This window comes from Aethalodelphis obliquidens, unplaced genomic scaffold (assembly GCF_003676395.1).
Source record: "Aethalodelphis obliquidens isolate GAN/ISIS:26980383/991018 unplaced genomic scaffold, ASM367639v1 scaffold51, whole genome shotgun sequence".
NCBI classification, from domain to species: Eukaryota; Metazoa; Chordata; class Mammalia; order Artiodactyla; family Delphinidae; genus Aethalodelphis; species Aethalodelphis obliquidens.
The window spans coordinates 9,263,280-9,283,340 of record NW_020837995.1 but is presented as its reverse complement, the minus strand read 5'-3'; the positions used below and the strand labels follow the sequence as shown (position 1 = coordinate 9,283,340).

General features: G+C 57.5%; 2 protein-coding genes across 2 annotated transcripts; one reads left to right on the top strand and one right to left on the bottom strand.

Moving 5' to 3' along the window:
- Positions 1 to 933: 933 nt before the first annotated feature.
- On the top strand, positions 934 to 8,523 carry LTK (leukocyte receptor tyrosine kinase; the record flags this gene model as incomplete). The annotated part of the gene is given in 27 exon segments (XM_027083642.1): positions 934 to 1,059; positions 1,062 to 1,107; positions 1,205 to 1,303; positions 1,306 to 1,369; positions 1,980 to 2,143; positions 2,291 to 2,402; positions 2,404 to 2,422; positions 2,651 to 2,783; positions 2,786 to 2,806; positions 3,969 to 4,067; positions 4,461 to 4,706; positions 4,886 to 5,134; positions 5,388 to 5,558; positions 6,070 to 6,182; positions 6,319 to 6,413; positions 6,591 to 6,698; positions 6,794 to 6,895; positions 7,034 to 7,126; positions 7,226 to 7,233; positions 7,236 to 7,326; positions 7,425 to 7,450; positions 7,453 to 7,549; positions 7,625 to 7,692; positions 7,695 to 7,714; positions 7,816 to 7,874; positions 7,876 to 7,977; positions 7,979 to 8,523. Coding segments are annotated over 27 exon segments (2,676 nt in total), but the record flags the coding sequence as incomplete, so codon positions are not given.
- On the bottom strand, positions 8,521 to 18,997 carry ITPKA (inositol-trisphosphate 3-kinase A). The gene is made up of 7 exons (XM_027083976.1): positions 16,550 to 18,997; positions 10,582 to 10,678; positions 10,286 to 10,499; positions 9,941 to 10,145; positions 9,600 to 9,701; positions 9,230 to 9,301; positions 8,521 to 9,126 (listed from the first exon to the last, which is right to left on the bottom strand). The coding sequence occupies exons 1-7, from the start codon at positions 17,036 to 17,038 to the stop codon at positions 8,923 to 8,925; spliced, it is 1,383 nt and encodes a 460-aa protein (XP_026939777.1). The 5' UTR covers positions 17,039 to 18,997; the 3' UTR covers positions 8,521 to 8,922.
- Positions 18,998 to 20,061: the final 1,064 nt, after the last annotated feature.

Below are 20,061 nucleotides of genomic sequence, written 5' to 3'. Positions count from 1 at the left end.
CCTCAGTTGTCGGGTGCTTTGTGGTTTACAGAGAAACTTCCCTTCCTATGGTTTTGCAGGTGGTAGAGAAACTGTCTCAGAGCTGTTGTGATTTCTTCACCAAAACCAATTGACTAGGGATGCTAATACTAGCACTCTGGTCTTCTAACATCAGATCACCAAAATCACAGTAAGAAGTTGTGCACAGAGTTGACGCAGGCAACGGAATTGTACGAGGTGAACCCTGAGATCCTTCGCATCCTGAGGTCTGAGGTGGGAGTGGCCAGGCCGGCTTTAGGACCCAGCGGTCTCCAGTGAGCGACTGGACACTCCTATAAGCGGCAGTCTGGGCTGAAGTCGCAAGGTCTGACTCTGCAAGTCTGGCTGCAGTGGGCCAGTCCGCTCAGCCAGCTGCTGCTGTGGCTCAGAGCCGTGGGTAAGTGCCTTTTGGCAGTCAGGGAACCATCATGTTAGAGGCAGCTTCCTAGGCTTGGGGACCACAGTCGAGACAGGAGTCCCAAGTGGTTCCTGCAGAGGCCTCGAACTCTTGCAGCCAAAGCTCCTGGGTCAGTGTGTGGGGAGTGCAGGCAGAGAATTGCAGGGGTGCCTGAATCTGAGGATCCAGATAGCGGCTGGGGAAGGAGGGACAGGCCCTAGAGTCTCAGCACCGCCTGGGGGCAGAACCACCAAGGTAAGTCGAGAAAAGACGGGGGACCTGAAGGACCGAGTTCAGCTTGGTGCTCTAGGCATCCACTGGGAAGGGCTCTCCAGGGGAAAAACTTGCAGAGACAAAAGCAGGCACCACGACCCTTTCCACCCCCTCCCCCAGCCCTGCCTTCGGCGGCTTCCAGGTGCTGGTGTGCCCTGACTGGGTGGGGGTAGGGGTGTGGCTGTGAGAGGCTAGGGCAGCCTTCTCTTCATCTCCCATCCCGTTAACCTCTGTGCCCTCTCCCAACCCTGCTGTTGCCCTGTCACCTTTCAGGTGCCATTCTCTGCTCCAGCTTGGGGTCCCAGGCCCCTTTTCCCCCCTCCTCACCCTTGCCCCGGCCGGTTCCAAGCCCCTGGGTCCTGGACATCACCACACACCGCCTAGCCGCTTTGAGCCAGCCTCTCCCCTAATTCCCCCAGGTGAGCTCCTAGCTCCTTCCTCCCTTCTCCACTCACCACGGCAGACCCTCAGGCTGGGGCAGGTGCTCTTGACCCTTTCCTCCCTCCCTGCTCCCAGGCCCAGAGGGGCGTTGGCTGTTCTCCACCTGCAGGGCCAACAGCTGACGCGGGCCCACACAGTGTGGCCGGGACTACACCGGCAGCAGTGTGGTGGTGACAGTGGGGCCGCTGGGCCTCTGAAAGGCGTGCAGTTGTGGTGGGCACCAGGCGCCGGCCAGCCTCTGTAAGTGCGGAGCAGGAATAGACGAGGTTGGTGACCTGCGAGTCTGAGGTTCTGTGGTCAGGGGAACCAAGGCTATGTACGCACCACTTTGTGTCTTGGAGTATTCCGCAGTGACAAGCGGCCAGGGCGGCTTTGTCCCTTCTTCCAGCGGAACTCGGGTAAAGGTGGCAATAGTCGCCACCAAATTAGCCGTACCCAGGAGCCTGTTTCTGCCAAGTGGAGTGTCCCTAACCAGCCACCAAGGGTGGCTTGAGCTTCCCTCCGTCTCCATTAAGCCTCGCGAAATAAGTGTAAAATCTAGGGAATTTCCTGCCGGTCCAGTGGTTAGGACTCTGTGCTTCCATTGCTGGGGGCCCGGGTTCAATCCCAGATCGAGGAACTAAGATCCCGCAAGCCGCGCGACGCGGCAAAAAAAAAAAAAAAAAAAAAAGTAACATCTAATTTTATGGTGTGCGTACCTAAGTCTCCCCATTCCTTCAAAATCGACTACGTCCTCCAAGTCCTTCAGATAAGAACTTCTGAAGCTGCCTCTGTCAGCAATCTCTGCCCTAGGCGGGCGGCCCGAGGGCCGATGGTCAAGGGCCGGGGACTCAGCGCCTGCTTTCCGCAGGATCTCAGCCTATGGAGCCGCGGGCGGCAAAGGTGCCAAGAACCACCTGTCACCGGCGCATGGAGTCTTCCTCTCCGCCGTTTTCCCCCTTGGTCACGGGGAGCTGCCTTACATCCTCGTAGGGCAGCAGGAAGAGGACGCCTGTCCGAGAGTAAGCGGAACCAGTGAGAGGGGGACGGCTCAAGCGCCCCAGGGCGAGGGCTGGGTGGAAGGAGAGGGCGCTCCTGGGGTTAAGACCTCAGCACTGAGAGCGGAGGGTCCCGGACCCCCGCTGATTCCGGTCCCGGCCGCCCGCCGGGGAGCCAGGAGAGCCAGCTCGTTCTGTCTCGGAGAGTCTCCGGCCGCTGAGGAGCACGCGGCGACGGAGGGGATGGGAGGGGTTCCGGGGTCGCGGAGCTGGGCAGGAGTCGGAGCGGATGGGGGTTGCAACCGCCGTCTTTCGGGTACTTGCTTGCCTCGGCGCGGGCTGCTCCCGCCTCCAGCGCTCAGCGTTGAGGTCGCAAACCTTCCCGCGGGCGCGCACGCACACGAGCTCCTTGGCGTCCCCAGAGCCCTGGGCCTGGCTGGGAGCCCCTTCGCTTACTCCAGTCCCCGGGGTGGGGCCCTCACCCAGCGCTAGGGTCGTCGCTGGACGGCTAGAGGGCGCGCCCCTGAACGCCGCTGCCGCGTAGCTGCGCGCACGCGAGCTGGAGCCGCTGCTGGTGGTGGCCGGAGGAGGTGGTCGGGCGTACCTGAGGCGGGAGGACCGAGGCCGGACTCAGGCCACCCCCGAAAAACTGCAGAACCGCTCGGCGGCTCCGGGAAGCTCGCGAGAGGCGGGGCGGCGGGTGAGGGCGCGGGCTGCGGCGGGGAGGAGGCCGTGCTCCCCCTCCCCGCGGCCGGCCATCCCGCGGTCTCTCTGCAGGTGGAGGGGACGGCTGGACGTCGCGGGTCCCCTCTCCGCCGGCCGGCCGCTCACCGCGGAAGGGAGCGGAGGGTGGCCAGGGCTGCAGGGAGGCCTGGGCTACGCTTGGCTGGGCCTCAGCCGGCGGCTTCACTGGAGACGGCGGCGGCCACCCGGGTAGGTGAACTTTTGGGGAGGGCACCTGGGCAGCCCCGAGAATGAAGTGAGGTTAGAGCCTTAGAACACACCTAGTCCCTCTGGAGATAGTTGAGTTAGGAAAGGTGTTGAGCTAGCTCCAGGTCAGAGTAGGTAGAGTAACAGCTCTTAGAAAAGGAGGTCAGATAAGTTGCAAGTCACACGTGCAGGTAGGACTCCCTCGATTTTCTCTTACATCCAGGACCTTTGTCATTACAAGTCCCATCCTCGATCTGCAGCAGTCCCAGGAACTTACAGCTGGCTGAGTTAGCAGGCTGAGCAGGGAGGCAGAAAGGCAGGGATAGTTTAAGTCAGCAGTTCTCAAAATGTGGTCCCTGAGCCAGTAGCATCAGCACCACCTAAGAAGTTGTTAGAAATGCAAATACTCAGCCCCCTTCCACCTACTGAATCAGAGACTTTAGGGGAGGGTCCCACTATCTATGTTTTAGTCAGTCCTCTAGGTGATTCTAATACACTCCAGAGTTTGGAAACCACTGCTATAAAGAAACAGAGCCTTTGTGTCTGTCTGGGCTGTACTGTTCGTAAGTACTTTATACGCATCGTCTCCATTATCACAGAAGTGGAATATGTGGGTTGGGCCTCTTCCATTTGATAGCTGAGGACATGAGATTAGAGAGATTCAGACAGACAAGGAGCCATCCCAGCCGACGTGAACCAGGCCTTCAGATTCCATCTGATTACTCCTTTCCCACTTCTCTGGCCCCTCAGCTCCCACATGCAAGCTGGCAGCACCTGTACTGTAATGTGAGTGTGTAGAGAAGGCCACACTGGGGTTTCCACTGGGAGACTCCAGCTTCCCCACTGTTCATAAGCCAGCTTCCCAGCTGTGAGGCAGCTGTGTGCCCCTTCATCCCCCATTTTGTAGCCAAACCCTCTCTTTCAATTTCCAGGGGGCGATGCCTCAGAGGCTGACATCCTCTGGGCTGATGGGGAAGATGGGGTATCCTTCATGCACCCCAACAGAGAGCTCTACCTGCAGCCTCTGCCAGGTGTTGGCCCCTATCCCCCACCTTTCAGCTAGCCTAGCCCTTTTCCTCAGTCGCTCCCATCTGAGCCACCAACTCTGCACCGTGAACTACCTGTTCTTGCACAGCACAGGAATACTTGGGAACTGGGCTGTCAGTTGTAATGCCAGTATGGGGCATTCTGGTCTGCTTGTCAAATATCTCTTGCTATGAATTCTCTTCAACTACCTGCAAGCTCAAGGATCCCAGAAGAGGAAGCATACAGGCTTGACAGAAGTCCCCCAAGCTCTCCCACCCACCCTAGACGCCTGGCACTGCTCCTTGTTCCAAAGTCCAGGGCTAAAATTAACCATGAGGCTGGAAAAAGTAGGTATGCCCCCCATGCTCACCCCGCAATATGAGTTCTTTTACTCATAGTCATGGAGAGCCATGGAGAGGTGGAGATTCGATTATACGTCAATCGAGGTCATTGCCTTTTGAAAATCTGCCAATGGCAGGCAGAGCTCCAGTTGGCCAGATGCACGTGCCCAGAGGGCATGGAGCTGGCTGCAGATAACATCACCTGCATGGGTATGTCCTGCCTGTGTCCGAGGTCTGGACTCCTGGGGCCATGGGCTGGGGTGGGGGCAGTAGGGCACGGGAAGGATGCCTGCTGTGTGCCAGGTACCATGTTGGGTGTTGGGCAGGGGATTGGAGGTGCATCTCTGCCTTCAAGGAGCACATAGTCTAATGGTCTAGTGTGTGAGGGGAGATATCTATCACTATCTCTAGATATACATCTACATTTATATCTAGATATATATCATAGTGACAGTTGGCATGGGAGGTGTAAAGTATTTTAGGGGTTCTCAGGAGGGAGAGGCTGCATTCATTTAGGATAAGTGGGGAAAGCATCATGGAAAAGCTAACAATTGAACTGAGTCTTGAGGCATGTGTAAAACTTGGGGTAGAGGGACGGAGAGGCGTTTCCCACTGGAGATGTGTCTTTCTCTCTAGACCTGCCCACCTCTCAGACCCTTTGATTCTGATGGTGGCTGTGATGTTGATCTTGACACTGAGACTCCCTATGGTGTGTGGGGTCCAGATTCTGGGTACAGAGCATCCAGCAAGCATGGCTGATTTCTCCACTGAACTGATGGGCTTCTGTGGGGTCCCAGGGGCAGACGTGGCTGATTTCAAGACCTCTACTCCCAGCAGAGCTGTGGTGGACTCCTCTGGGGTTCTAAGAGTAGAAGGACAACATTTATCTTAATGGGCATCTGGAGAGGTGTCCTGGGAAGGGGGCAAGTCAGGGTGGGCCTGATGGCCAGGTAGAGAGTGTGCCGTTTTTCCTCCCACCCTCAGTGAACCATAAGAAGTGGCAGGGCCTGTGGTGGATGAGGCTGCCAGGCCCTGAGCTCCAGCTGAGCAAGCTTACCTCCACCATCAGGACAACCCCCAACCCCTACTACTTCCAGGTGGGGCTTGGCCCAGCCCAGTCCTGGCCTCTGCCCCCAGGGCTTACGGAGGTTTCCCAGTAAATATCACTCTGCTCAGCTGCGTCCTCCCCCTCCTTCTGAGAACCTGTGCACTCTGAATCCCCACCCTCCATCCTGCTCCCTGTTGTGGTAAATTATGGATCCCAGAGAACGTCTCGTCCAAACCCCTTGTGTAGAGAAGAAGGGCAGAGAAGCTCCTAAAGGGAAGGTAACCTGTCCAAAGTCAGCTGTCATCCCCAGTTCTGGGATGGTAGGGACCTTAGGATATGATTCCTTTGGAGCAGGGGTTGCCTCCACCCCAGGATGTCTGCAAGGACCTAAGGGAAGCCTTAGCACAGACTCCCACCCCATCCCCTTACCCCACACCTGCCCCCTCTTCTGCCCTGGCTCTGGCCTAGTCACCGTCACCCTTGCAGAGTTTGTACTTGGGGACATGCCGTGATGCGGAGAGCTCAGACCCTCAGAGAGGGCCAGCAGGGCATATGGAGGGCAATCAGGGGGACAAGGGGGACCCTCGAGGACCCTCCCCAGACCCAGTCACCCACTCACTTCCAACCTGTCTTCCTGCAGAGCCCTGGGCCGTGGTGCCTTTGGAGAGGTCTATGCGGGACTGGTGATTGGCCTTCCTGGGGACCCCAGCCCCCTGCAGGTGACTATCAAGGTGAGAGGGGGTGGGGCTTCCAGCTGACAGTAGGAAAGAAGGGTCCAGGGAGGAAAGAACAGTGGCTGGAGCTAGGGTCAACCTGCCTTCCTGAAGTGTCCAGGGCGCTCAGGAGCTCTGCCCTCTTCCTCCCAAGACTCTGCCCGAACTCTGCTCTCAACAGGACCAGCTGGATTTCCTCATGGAGACACTATCATCAGGCACACCTGGGGCCAGGGGCAGGCGTGGAAGGTGGGAGGAAGGCACCCAGAACTGCCTGCACAAACAGCCTGTCTTCACCCTGGGGCTGAGAGGTAGCAATTCTAGAGACACAGAGGTTCACTCCAGTCTGTGGAGCCTAGAGCATGGTTTCTCTCCCTGCTGGTGATGGGATATGTGCACCACTGGCTCAACAAGGTCAGCCATCAGGACACTGCGCTGCGTGGGGCTCAGCATGCAGGCTGCCCCTGGCCCAGTTCTGCTGGAGTTGATGTCTGGAGGGGACATGAAGAGTTTCCTGAGGCATAGGTGGCCACAGCTGACGAGACCCTTCTCCCAGCCCGCCAGGCCCCTCTGAAGACCCTGTTCATGTGTCCCCAAACCTGCATGGTCTGATGCGCCTTCTGCCTGACCCAGGGCCAGCCATCACCTTTGGCCATGCAAGACCTTCTCCAGCTGGCTTGGGACATAGCCCAGGGTTGCCACTACCTGGAGGAAAATCACTTCATCCACAGGTTGGAAGTGATCCTGGTTCTGGGGACCTCGAGCCCAACTCCTTCCCCAGGGAATAGCCCTTCCACATAACTTTTAAAGAAAAGATCAAGGCTGGAGTTTCTCAGTTCTGGCAGTGAATTTTTTACCTGACTCTGCAGGGACATTGCTGCCAGGAACTGCCTGCCGAGCTGCACCAGACCCAGCCAAATGGCCAAGACTGGGGACTTGGGGATGGCAAGCACTATCTACAGGTGTAGGACCTGGGGATGTGGAGAAGGCTGATGCTCCAAGGGAGTTTACCAGCGCCTTTGGGCCATTTAAACAATTCACTCCTCTCCTCCCTCATGTAGGGCCAGTTATTAAGCAAGGGGAGCCAGGCTCTGCTGCCTGTCAAGTAGATGCCCCCAGAGGCCTTCCTGGAGGGCATCTTCACATCCAAGACAGATTCCTGGTGATAACACGCCCTCCCCTGCCTTGGGCCATCTCTTGTGAGGGAAAGGGAAGCTGTGCCTGATGGGCCTCACTTAGTTCCTCCCACTGGTGATGCAGGTCTTTTGGAGTGCTGCTCTGGGAGATCTCACTGTGCCCTACTCTTGGCACACCGATCAGGAGGTGCTGGGCTTCGTCATCTGAGGGGGATCGATGGACCCTCTCAGGGGCTCTCCAAGGCCTGTGTGAGTATGGAGTGTTGCCTCAGGAGGGAGGTCTTTCACAGCCGTGGGTTGGCATGAACTCCTGCCTCTCCCCAGGTACCATCTCATGACCCAGTGCTGGCAGCATGAGCTTGAACTTCACCCTAGTTTTGCCAGCATCTTGGAGGTCTTCAGTACCGCACTCAGGTGTGCCCCCTGACCTGTCCCGACCACCCTGGACTTGGGGGTCAGGAGGGAAGCCATAAAACAACACTGTGGCCCCCTGCTCCCCTACCCTCCCATTACAGAACCCTGATGTGCTGAATTCACCCCTTCCAGTGGAACTGGGACCCATCCTGGAGGAGGAAGGGGCTGGGGAGCCTATCTTTGGGGGACCTAGGATGTCCACAGACCCAAGAACCAAGTTTGGGGAGCTTGAAGAGCTGGGGAGGGAACCTCCTTGGCCCCTGGCCTCAAGCCCTCCAAATCCAGGGGTCTCCAACCTCAGAACCTTTGGAATCCCACCTATGGTTCCTGGGTCCCAAAGGGCCCTGAGGGTGAGGACTCTGGCACTGAGGGTAGCAGTTCCTCCCTGTACTCCTCCCCAGGCTTCTAGGTGGCTTATGTTCCAAGTAGCCTCTGTCCGCCACAGTCTGTGCTGTATGTCTGGGCCTGTATATCTGCTGCCCTGGCACCATGGACCCTCCATCCTGGAAACCAGTCTCAGGCCCCCTGGGCAAGAGTCTGGCCACTCCCAGCCTTTGATATTTGGGACCAGAGGATACTCCCCCAACTCCCAGGTATAGGTGGGGAATTGAAATTGGCTCCTGCAGGAAGTCTTCTCTAGATTGCCTTTACCCCACTAGCGTCCTCCATCTGGGCAGCCCCCAACACTACAGATACCTCTAATAAAGAGCTCTTCTCATATCCTCCAGTGATCTGAGTGGATGTGAGGGATGCCAGGGAACTGAGAAAGAAGGGACCAGAGGAGGGAGGGGATGAGGCCTGAGTCAAAGCTGGTGTCTTTGAGTTTTATTGGGAAGGGGAGTCCATTGTAGTGTGGGAGGCCAGACCAATAGATCTAGTACCTGTGAAATAAAGTTCATTATCTGGCTTCTCTGGAGAGGTATGGAGCCCCCTCAGAAGAGCTGGGCTGAAGAAGAAGCCACTCATCCCACTTCTACTCCTCCCTTGCCCGGTAAATTAGTGTCATCAGCTCTGGGAACACTGGGGCTTTTATGGGGGCCAGGCCCTGCGCGTGCAGTGTGTCCTGTAGTGGTCGGCACCTGGCCCTATAGGACTGTATGAACCGCCCCGCACCGCGGGGTTTCAGTCTCTCGCCTGCATGCATGGCGGGGATGCAGGCGCATGTCCTTCTGTCAGACCCTCCGGTCCGTGGGGACAGGGACCCAGCCTCATCTCTCAGCCAGGCTGGCCAGGATGCCAATGAGATTGTCCAGCCCCAGCAAGTAGCCGTCCTCTCGGTTGCCCTCCTCCCAGGGCCGCCGGTGGTCCAGGGTCTGGCCGTCGGGGAGGGGCGTGGTCTTGCCGAAGTCGATGAGCCATACGCCGGCGCGGTGGCAGTGATCATGCACGAAGAGGAGCGAGCTGCCGATCACCTGCCGAGTCCCACACCGTCAGGCTACGGCTCTAATCCGGAGAAGCCCTCCACCCTATTCCCTCACAGACCCCAGACCCGGTACCTGAGCCTACCCCTCTTACCTCGTGCTTCCTAAAGAACTCAGAGACCTCCAGTGTGTCCCGGATCTGCTGCAGGCGGTTCAGATACCTCCTCTGGAGAGGGGAGAGTAGGAGAGGAGAACAAATTAACTGAATACCAGTTGAACCTCTGCGAATATGAGGAGCGCTATGATGCATGTTTGGCTTGGCAAATACCGTGGTGAGGAAGGCACAGGCCCCCACGTGGCGCGCAGCCCAGAAGGGAAGGAATGTAAAGCAATTACAACACAATGCGATAAATGCTATGATGGGGGTCACATAGGGTAGGGTGCTACAAAAACTGACCTGACCTGGGGACACCCCTAGGTATCAGGCTCCCCAACACCTCAGGGTTCTGGGATCCCGCGCTCACCAGCACTTCGGCATCCCCTTGCACAAACTCCTGGAAGACGCGAATCACCTGCTCCCGGCTTCGCGTGGTCTTGAAGTCTGTGCTGCAGGAGCCGTCGGCTTTCTGTAGGAGGTGGGCAGAAATTGTCAGGGGCCCCGTGCCCGCCCGAGGGGAGAGGATCAGGCCACAGCAGCGGTACCTCCCGGGACGTTGAATGCCAGGGACAGCGAGACTGCCGCCAGAGGCTTGCCTCTTCCGGGGACTGTCAGGGTGGGAGGTCAACATGGAGGACAGACACCGCACAGTGGGGCTGGGGCGGGGGAAGGGCCCGGGAGGTGCAAGGCGAAGCGGGCCTGGCTCACCTTAATGCCCTCGATGCGGAAGCCGAGCGTGGTACTGGAGCTGATGCCTTCTCGCCACTGCATGTAGCGCGGCTTAGTGACCGCGCGCTGCGCGTGCTCCTCCTCGGTGGGTGCCGCAGGGTCTATGGCCAGCATCTTCTTGTACATGTCCTTCCGCAGCTTGGGCCGCTCGCGGGCTTTGGTCAGCTCCTCTTCCAGGTAAGTCCTACGGAGGCGCAGACAGCGGCGGGGCTTGAGCAGGCGCACACCCGGACCCTGTAAAGCACGGCCTTGGGCACGCGTAGAGCGCTCGTTCCCACCCCGGGCCCTTTACAGGTTCCCACCTGCCCGGTAGGGCACGCGTACCTGACGCCCATCTTGCAGTCAAGTACGCAGGGCCCATCGAAGCCGTCGAGCAGGTCCTGCAACTGCAGGTAGCTCTCGCCGTCGCGCTCCACCACACCGTGGAAGGCGGGCACGCAGCCGCGCAGCGCGTCCGCCATGAGCCGTGCCAGGCAGTAGCGCTCGGGCTCTGAGCTACGCTTCAGAATCATCCCGCTGCTGCCCGCCTTGAAACTCCCTGCGGGCAGGCGCTAGTTAGTGCTGCCTAGTCCCTTCCTCCCCGCCTCCACCCACCTCCCCCGTGCCTGCTCCGTGCTCACCCGTGTGCCCTGCCAGCTGCACCCAGGAGTAGCGCTTCTTGAAAGGGCTCATGACGGGCAGATTCACCATGGTCCGGATCTTCTGCCAGTGGCTTTTCTGAAAGCGACACGGTCCCGGTCTGTAAGTTAGCGTCTGCATAAGCCCTCCTTCCTCTGGAACATGGTCTCGCCCAGCCCAACCTTACAATAAGCAGCTAGAGCCTGATGAGTCAATCATTCATTTGCTCAGGGAAAGTTTATTGTGAGCCTGTGTGGCGGACCCTGAGACAAGCACATGCAGTTGACAGACATCCAGCTCTTCAGTGTGCTGAAAAGAGCCCTGGGCTCAGTGTCAGAAAGCTCACGTTTGCACCCCAGTTCTGCTGCTCCAAAGCTGCATGGACAGGTTACTAAACTGCTCTGTCAAGGTTTTAGGACTTTTGTGAGCATGAGAATCACATGATGGTCACTCTTGTTTAAAAAAATGCAGATTTTCAGGTCCACCACAGGGAAATTCTGAGCAGTCTGGGGTGGGACCAAAAATTTGCATTTCTACCAATGCCTCCGGATATTCTGCGGCCTGAGAAGCCTCTGAGCTGTTTCTTCATCTGTAAAATAGGGAAATAACCGCTCTCGCTGCGTTGTTGTGAGTAGTAAATGAGGCTTGAGTGTGACAGATGCCCCCACCCCCAACCCATTCCTTGGCATGAAGCAGTAGCTGGACAAATCTGGATTATTGTTTCATTTACTTGGGACCATTGGTTCCTCTCATTTAAGGAGAAAGACAAACATGGAAACAAACCATTACATAGGCCCAGGGCAGGGAGGCCAGCCTGGTAGGGCCTGGAGAAAGAGTGGCTTGGGGCTCCCCAAGGCCCTCTTGCTATCCCTGGATGCCATCTCACTCCTAGCCAGTTGACAAGGCCCAGGGCACCCTTAGTCCTGATCTGGACCCAGAAACCTGGGCTTTGAAAATGGGATACAGAGCTGCGGGTCTGTCATCTTAGATGAAATTGGGAGGGAAATGTAGATTTTGGTGTACCTTTTGCCTCTTGACCATTGTGTCTAGCCTTCAGCCAGTCCCGAGAGTATCTCATACTCTGGACCTTTCCTCTTCCCACCCCAAACTCATCAGTCCTGTGTCTACCCACTGAAGTGCAGAGGTTTGTTCATGCAAACATTGTGTCTGCTGCCTCCTCCCAGGGTGCCTGCCTTTTAGAGGAGTTACACATGTGTGCCTCCACAAGCGTGGAACCCAGGAATCCAGCTTCCCTGACCAGAGGGTGTTCTAACAGGGAGAGGGAGAGCTGGCATGCTGGCCTAAGCAGGGGAGGCTGATGACCATAAAACCCCTTTCCGTGGGGAGGAGATGGAAGTTAGTGACAGAGCACTGGATGGGGAGTCCGGAGTTGGTTCCAGTCCTGGCTCTGTCACTTTCTATCTGAGTGAACCCAAGGGAGAATTTCATCTGTGTGAGCCTGTTTCCTCTGGACCTAGCTGTTGCCATAACACGAGCCACCATTTACTGACCGCCTACTGCATGCCAGGCACTTCTCATCTCCATCAGACAGCCTTGCTCCTGTTTTCCTACTGAAGTCCCTACATGGCACACTAGGGTGTGATCACTTGTCCAATCCCTGGGGATCTGGGGGTGTTGCCAGAAGCAGCCCACTAGAAGCATGACATCTCTTTCAAAACTCCCTTTTTCACGCTTTAAATACATACAAGGTTTGCATTATGCTGCATAATAAATCCAAGTTTTATTATAAAACTCTCCCACCTCCGAATCCTCAAATAAAATTCCCGGAAGATGTATGTGCTGTGTGTATTGAGTGGCACCATCCTATACCCTCTTCCCCCACACTCAGTTTGAGATTCGTTATGCTGCTGCACATGCACAGCAAGTGCATGAGGTGGTAATTATTGCCATTTTACAGAAGGCAGTCAAAGTTCAGAGAGTTAACATCCCCTCCATCCCTGCTCCCAGCCCCCAGTCTCTGCCTTAAGCTCCAGTTCAACCCCCTCCTCATGCTTCAATTGCCCCAGCAGGTTCCAAAATCCATGCTACCACCCAGACTCCCTTTAGGGGTCAAAGGCGACCCTGCAGGAGAAAGAGTTTTGTACAAGATGAAGCAATTTGCAGCCACAAGGTGGTATGTTTTAATCACTGAGGAAACACTGAGATCTGTCTGGGGACCCCTCTCTGTTGGCTGGACACTTCTGCTTCATCCAAAGGGATGGGTTTAATGGTGGGGCTTCGGGCAGCTTTAGGGACTTACTGGCAGAATTTGGGGGACAGTGGGACCAGAATGGACTTCATCAGAGGGTACATCTAGTTCTGTAGCCACCCTAGTAGAAGAAGGAACCAGCCTTGGGTTAGATGAGATGGGAGAACGGCATCATCCTTTCTTCTGGGATCATGTGGGGGCAGTGAGTGAGGCTGGAAGGTGGAAGCTGTGCCTGGTAGAAGAGGATTTAGTACCTGCAATCCTGGGCTACTGACACTTGGTTGATGTGTGATAACATAGCACTGACTTGCTCCCAAGCTGAGGTAACGTGGGGTCATCTCTCCACTCTCCCCACCACAGTTTTGTGAGGATCGTATCAGCCAAGAGCATCAAAGACTAAGGCTGGTTCCAGCCATGTGGGTTACAAAGGGCTTTCACACCCATAATGCCATCTCAGCCCTCTCAGCCACCTCTTGAGGTTGGTTGGTAGTGACAGGATTTAGTTCTTCTGCCAGTAATGCATATGGTCAAACATGGAAGGAGCTGACGCAAGTATCATGGAACTCTGTCGTCTTCCATCTTAGGGAGCTACCTCCCCCAGGGAACATAATGCATACAAAGATGCATGTATCCAAAAAGGTTCTGGGAGAATCATTCTTTGGTGGGTGGGTGGGGATTTGGGCACACGAACAACAGCAGGGAATATATTTTTGAGCAGGTAAGGCTTTTATTGTATGAATATCAGAAAGCAGATTTATTATGTTACAGAGTGAAATCTAGCTGAAAAGAGGGCTAAAACTCCATCCTCTGGCACAGTCTATTCCGCCACAGAAGTCTGGGAAAGCCGCTCACAGCCAAGAGGCTACCCAGACATCTTGGGACAAAAAGCTCAGGAGAGCTGACCATGTGAAAGAGTCTTTGATGAAATCACAGGAGGACCCTCCGATACTTCCTCACTCATGGAGCTGGACAGGGAGCATCTCTCTCTGGGCAGGGCTTAGCTGGATACTAGCCTCAGACCCTCCTTTGTCTGAGCTCTATTTGGAAGCCCTGAGGACTCTCCTCCTTCTCATATCACACCAGATATTCAGTGTATCTTCCGCCAGAACGGATCCTTTGCTTGTCTTTGGTATTCATCCCCATCCTTCCTGACTTCTACTCCCTACCTCCAGCCGTCCAGACTCTGGCTAAAGCTCTCTACCACCCAACCCCCTCACCATGTTCCCAATACTCTATCAAATAAGCACTCCTGGTGGCAGGGGTGATGAGAACAATCCGTTTAAATTTATAAGATGATTTGCACTAAGGTACAAGTGACCCATGACTTCACCCTCCCAGGGGCATCTGCTTTTTAAAAAGGAAGGCTGTTAACCTAAATTCTGCTCTATAATTAGTGAGAAGTGAAGTGTGGGAATTCTGGGTCCAGGACAGGATCGAATCCAGGTCTCCTTACCCATCCTGGAGCACTGAGAGAAGAGAACCAAACAAACAAGAGTCAAACACCCTCTCTTCTGCTAGAGCAACATCCCAAAATTGTTTTAATAGGCAGACAAGGCCTAAGAATACAGTCATGCCAGCCACCCTTGGGGATAGGGCCCCAACTCCTCTCCTGGCCTGTATGGTTTTCCCTGCCCATGACTCTTCCCTCTACCGTAGGAAAGGACCCAGCAGGGAGGCAGGCTGCCCAGTCCCAACTACCTTGCGGGGAGCCCAGCTCCAGGCTCTGGAAAGACTGTGCGTAGCTCCTAGGAAGAGAAGTGAAGGATGTACAAGCTGGGCAGAGCCTCCCCTCTCTTCCCATTGTCCACCCAGGCCTGAGTTGTAAGGGGTTGGCGAGCTGGGAGCTGCCGAGCACTGCCTCAGCACCCTTCTCCCAGGTGCATCCTTCACGGTCAGCCAGCCGATGGGCTCTGCTTCCTACCTGGGGAAGCCCTAAAGGCAGCCTGGGCGGGCGCACTGTGGCGCTCCCGGCCTGGCCGCGAGGCAAAGTCCGAGCTGGGCCCTCCACGCAGACGCAGGCGGCCTCTGTCAACAGCCCCCGGCTTATCTGTCGCTGCCTCGGCTGTTTGCCTTCGGGGAGGCCCCGGCGTGCTGGGGGTTGGGAAGGCCTGGGACTCGCCGCCTCGGAGCTGGAAGGGCTCTCAACGGCCATCTGCTCCAGCTCCTGCCGCCCCAGGTGACAGCGAGGCCCAGAGTGGGAGAGGCCGGCCGAAGACGCCCAGGCAGAGCTGCGACTGGTCCCCGGAGTCTTGACCCAGGCTGGCCTGTCTACGTTGTACACAGTCCTGGGCCGCGGGACCTACTCCGCCTTTGGGAGGAAGAGCGAAGCTGGGGGCTTCCCTCCTGGCTCCCTTCCTCCAGCGCCCGCCTCTCAGCTGTCAGAGATTTGAGCGGGGGAGCGGTGGGCCCACAGCTACTGCTCCGGGTTTTTGGAGGTGGGGAGGGAGGAGTCCTCTCACTGCCCCACATCACCGCCTTAGAAACCACTGGGCGGCACCCGCCTCCTTTCAGGCGCCAAGGTTGCACCAAGAATGATCGGGGATCAGGCGTACCCTTACGCCGGGGGAGGAGAGAGGGACTCCCCGCACCCTACACCTGGTGGCGGAGTGTGTTCCTGCTCTATGAGACTTTTCCCTTCTTCCTCTTGTGTCACTTACAAACCACGCCGCCCTCTGGGTAATGTAAGTCTCAGGGGTAACTGAGTCACGGAGCCACAGCAAGTCATTACAGTGACTCCCGCGCCTCGTCCAATCCGAGCACGGGGGGAGCCCAGGTTCAGCAGGCCCCGGCAACCCCGGCGCGCGTCCGCCGCTCTCACCGCCCTTCTGGGCAGGCCCCGAGCCACCAGAGCCTGCGGGGAGCCCTTCGCCTCTCCCTCCACTACAGGGACACTTGCATAACGAGGATCTAGAGCAACTCCTTCGCGTTGACCGCGGATAGTTATGTGAAGTATTTGGCCTTGGTTAAAACCAGGGGGACAAGACGGCTATCCTGGGCGCGGCACATGCGGGAGGGGCAGGCACCGGGAATGACTTCACCGCACCTTAGCCTGGGTTATCCGAGGGTCAAACCTGGCCCCGGAACATCCAGGCTACCAGAGGCGGAGGTCAGCAGGCTGGTCCCACCCTTTCCGCCTCAGTTTACCTTCTCCCGGGCCAGAATTAGGAGGAGTAAAGCGAAGGAGGGCTGCGTTCCGCCCCCTGCCAGAGCTCCCAGTCCCGCGCCCCTCCCTTCCCTGCGTCCACGCCTGGTGCGGGCGCCGGGAGCAGACGGCGGCGGCTAGCGAGCAGAGCCTGGAGCGCGGCTCCACTCCCACTCAGGAGAGGGAAACCGTGGCAACGGCGGGGGTGGGGCCGCGGCGCGGGAGAGGGGGAGGCAGAGAGGGAGACTCGTTGACCCCACTCTCCGAGAGTTCGTGGGGTAACGCTAAGCCCCTCCGATCCCTCCAACCATCTCTCAGCCAGCAAGTCACGCTCCCCCCCCGCCCCCTCCCCGCTCCCCGTGGCGGGTCGCAGACTCCTCCTTACTCTCTTAGACGCCCCAGGGCCCGGGCCGCGACTCGCCTGTGGAACCGGGGTGACCACTGTAAAGGTGAGGGGTCGGCCCGGCGCCTCCCTTTGGCCCCAATGCCCTCCTAAAGAGTGAGACTCGGACCCGCCGGGGAGGGAGCTTAGGGCAGGAGTCGGTCCGCAGAGAGCTCAACGCAGGTCCCCGCACGCAGCCCCCGCGCCCCGCGCTGGCCCCGCCCCCGCGGCCAGTACCTGAACCACGTCCTCGCTTGTTTCCAGCTGCACGTTGCCGCGGCTCCGGCTCTCGCTGTCGCTCAGAAGATCGTCCTCCGAGTCCTCGGGCAGCGACGAGGAGCCAGTGGAGGAGAGCGACGAGGTGGAGAGGCGGCGCGGCTGCTGCAGGTGCGACGAGCCCGCGGCCGGGAGCCAGCCACCCTCCGGCTTGGGCGGCCCGGGGCTGGCCGGGGTCACGTCCGGCTCCTCGGCCGTCACAGTCAGCTGCGGGATCACCGGGGCAGGGGGAGCCCGCGGAAGCCCGTTGGGGATCTGTCCCCCCCGCCGCTTGGCCCCGCGGGCCCGGGGCTCCCCTGCGGCGGCGGCGGCGGCAACCGCGGCGCAGCGCGCCTCGAAAAGCAGGCGCAGCTCCCCGACACTCCGGCGCGGGGCCCGCTCCAGCCCGGGGCTGCAGGGCCCCGCGCCTCCCGGTCGCGCCATGCCCGTCGGGCCCCCGGGCAGGGTCATTTCCCAGCAAGAGAGCCGCCGGGGAGCCCACCAGCCCGCGGCGCGGCGGGTACTGGAGCCGCTCGGCGCCCCAGGCTTGAGACTGCCCCGAGGCGGAGCCTGCGCGGCCGCTCGCCTGGGCCCCGCCTCGGCCGCGCCCCCCGCCCACTCCTTTCACTTTCAGAGAAAGCGCGGGCCTCCTTGGGCTTCTGCCCAGAATGGAAGGCTCCCTGTTGCTCCTCCGGGTGGCCGGGAAGCCCAGACCTCCTGGAAACACACAAAACCCGGGCCTGGCCCTCGCGGCCTCTCAGTGCCCACTCTCGAGAAGACCGGAGGGGCTGCTCCGCCCCACGCCGCGCCGCGTCCCCGGGAGATTCCTCCTGGCAACTCCAAGGGCCCCGACCCCGCAGGAGAGGAGCTGGTCCAGCTCTTGCTCTCGCACCCAGTCCCTGGGGCTCCTTTCCGCGTTCCACTCATCCTGGGCTAAGGCTTCCAGGTCTCCGGGGCTTTTCTCCGCCCGGGACCCCTTCGGCACAGAGTTCAAGGCCTTCGGCTTCCCAAAGAAGCCTCACCCCAGGGCATGTGCCCAAGTGGGGACTCTGTCTTGGGAACGAGCTGAGGCTTCTCCCCCTCCCTACCCCTCCAGCTCCCCACTTCCCGGCTGGCAGAGTAAAAGGTCAGGGGGCAGGACCCGGATCTCTCCAGGTTTTCCTGGCAGAGACCTGGGCAGCATCCCTGGCTGCTGGCTGGCGAGGGCTGAGCCCTTCTTCCTCCTTTCCTTTTGGAGTTCGGGGCTTGGAGTCTGCTGTGGGGCTGTAAGCAAGCCATTTCACCTCCTTTGAACTGCTGATTCTCCTTGGCAGGGTTGTTGTCCACCTCACAGGATTGATGTGAGAATGAAATGAAAGATGTGCTATCTCTGAAACGTTGGAATCATTTTAGTGTGAGTGGTAGAAAGAGCCAGCCTCAGGTTCACCACACCCCAGATGTGATTTTAGGCAGCCTCTTCACCTTTCTAAGTTCCGTTTTCTTACTTGTAAACGTAGGAAAACCTCACCTGACCCACAGAGTTGTGGCTGTGAAACTGGGAAGAGGGTGCTAATGGCGGTGAAGGATCTCATACACTGCAACGTTCTCAGCAGCGGCATCATAGTGGCGGATCTTCGGTCACTTCGCATGTTAGCGGTCAGCTGAGCCGCAAAGGCTGCTTTGTGTAGAAGTCAGCATTTCACAGCATTTCCTGTTTTCCCCCAAATGCCATGAGTGAGAATCCCTCATCAGGTGCCCGGTGCCTAGGGGTTATTGGGGGACCTCTGGGGAGACTGCCCTCAGAAGGACAGCCTCTGAGCTGATGAAGGCCAAAAGGAGGAGCTTTCCTTTCATTATCTCCCTTCAGCCAGAATTCAAGGATGGCCCAGGAGGAGAGAAAAGGAGGGTCAGAGAGACAGTGGGAGCCTTCAGCAAAGAAGAAAGGAGAAGATCCCTGAGGGGGAATTGATGAAGAAGGTAAAAGTGTGGAAGAAAGAGTGGGAGGGGGAGGGAGGAGGAGAAACTGAAGGAATGAAGGAGTGAGAGAAAGAAGGAAATACAGGAGTCTGAATACTTAAGTCTTCTGTGGAGAACCTGGGAAGACACATGGCTATTTCTCTGGGACACAGAGGTCTGCAGGAACCTGGGTGTTTGGGTGACAGGTGTGTACTCAAGGGCTTGAAGGCCCAGAAACACCCATGTCTCTTGCTCTCACTTCTCTCCCTCCTTCAGAGCTACCCTGCTTAATGGTGGGAGCTGGAAAGGTACTGCCCTCAGAGAGGAGACTGGGGGCAAATCCAGGGTGGAGAGAGTCAGCAAGGACCTGTCAGAACTGGAAAGGTGGGAAGAGAAGCGAGAGGAGGGAACATGTACTCCACACCTGTGTGCCAGTCAATGGATGGGCAATGTTGGAGGTATGAGCAGGCTGGGAGCTGGTGTCAATTTGGCCGCCACGAGCAAACTCAGGGCAATTCCTTTTTCTTCTTATATTAGGCACTTGTCCAAGGCCAGCGACCAAAGAAGAGGTCTTTGCCGCACCTGCCCAGGTGTTCCTCACTGGGAAGGTAAGGGCAAACCTGGGAATTGCATATTGAAACGAGAGTTAATTTCATGGATTTTAGAGTGGAAGGACTTTTAGATGCCTCTATCATCCTCACAGTACAGCAGAAGTAACAAAGGGGTTAAGTGGCTCAACCCAGGAGGTTAAGGCACTTGTGCAAGGCCACACAGCTAGTTGGTGGAAAAGCCAGAGTGTATCCTAACTTCTATTCCTGTGCTATGCTCAGTTTCTTAAATTAACAACTTGTAGTTCAGTCCCTAGTTCCTTATCCAGTGAAGGCAGGGTCTGCCTCCACCTACCACAGGCAGAAAGCATAAGGGGGCAGGGTTTACCCCTAAACCCAATATAGCTGTGGGACAAGGTCAAGGGGTTCTCACGTCCTCTTAGGTGAGCCAGGAATGACCTTTCAAATCCTGGAATCCCGTTTTTGTGCCTCAGTTTTCCCAGTCCTGGAAGCTGAGTAGATGGATGTGAGTAGAGGGGGGTGGAAAAATCAGACTGACTACTACCTAGGTGGAGGAATGGCCTCTTGTGTGCTGCAAAAAAAATGGAGGTATGAGAGCAAAGAAGAATGTTTCACAGTTGGCTGATCTAGGATGGGCCATGGGAGTCCCTTATCCACAAGGTCTTATCCACAAGGTCAGCTATGTGTCTGAGAAGAGAACTGATCTTTCTTCTTCTTGTGGCCTCCTGAACCCTAGAGGCCTGCGTCCTGGGGTGTCTGAGTCTTCACCTCTCTCCATGTCCTTCAGGACTTATCAGGCATGAGGGCTACATCCCTCCCGGAGGTAACAACCCTGGGGCACAAAAGCTGGAGAAAGGGGCGCCTAAAGAATGGGGTGTGTGAGGTGAGGTGCTTCTGGTTTTATTCCCTAGCCTGCCTCATTTAGCTTTGTTCCTCCTCTACGCAACCCACAGGGCAGCACCAGTGGCCTCAGGGGCAGGAGCAAGGTCA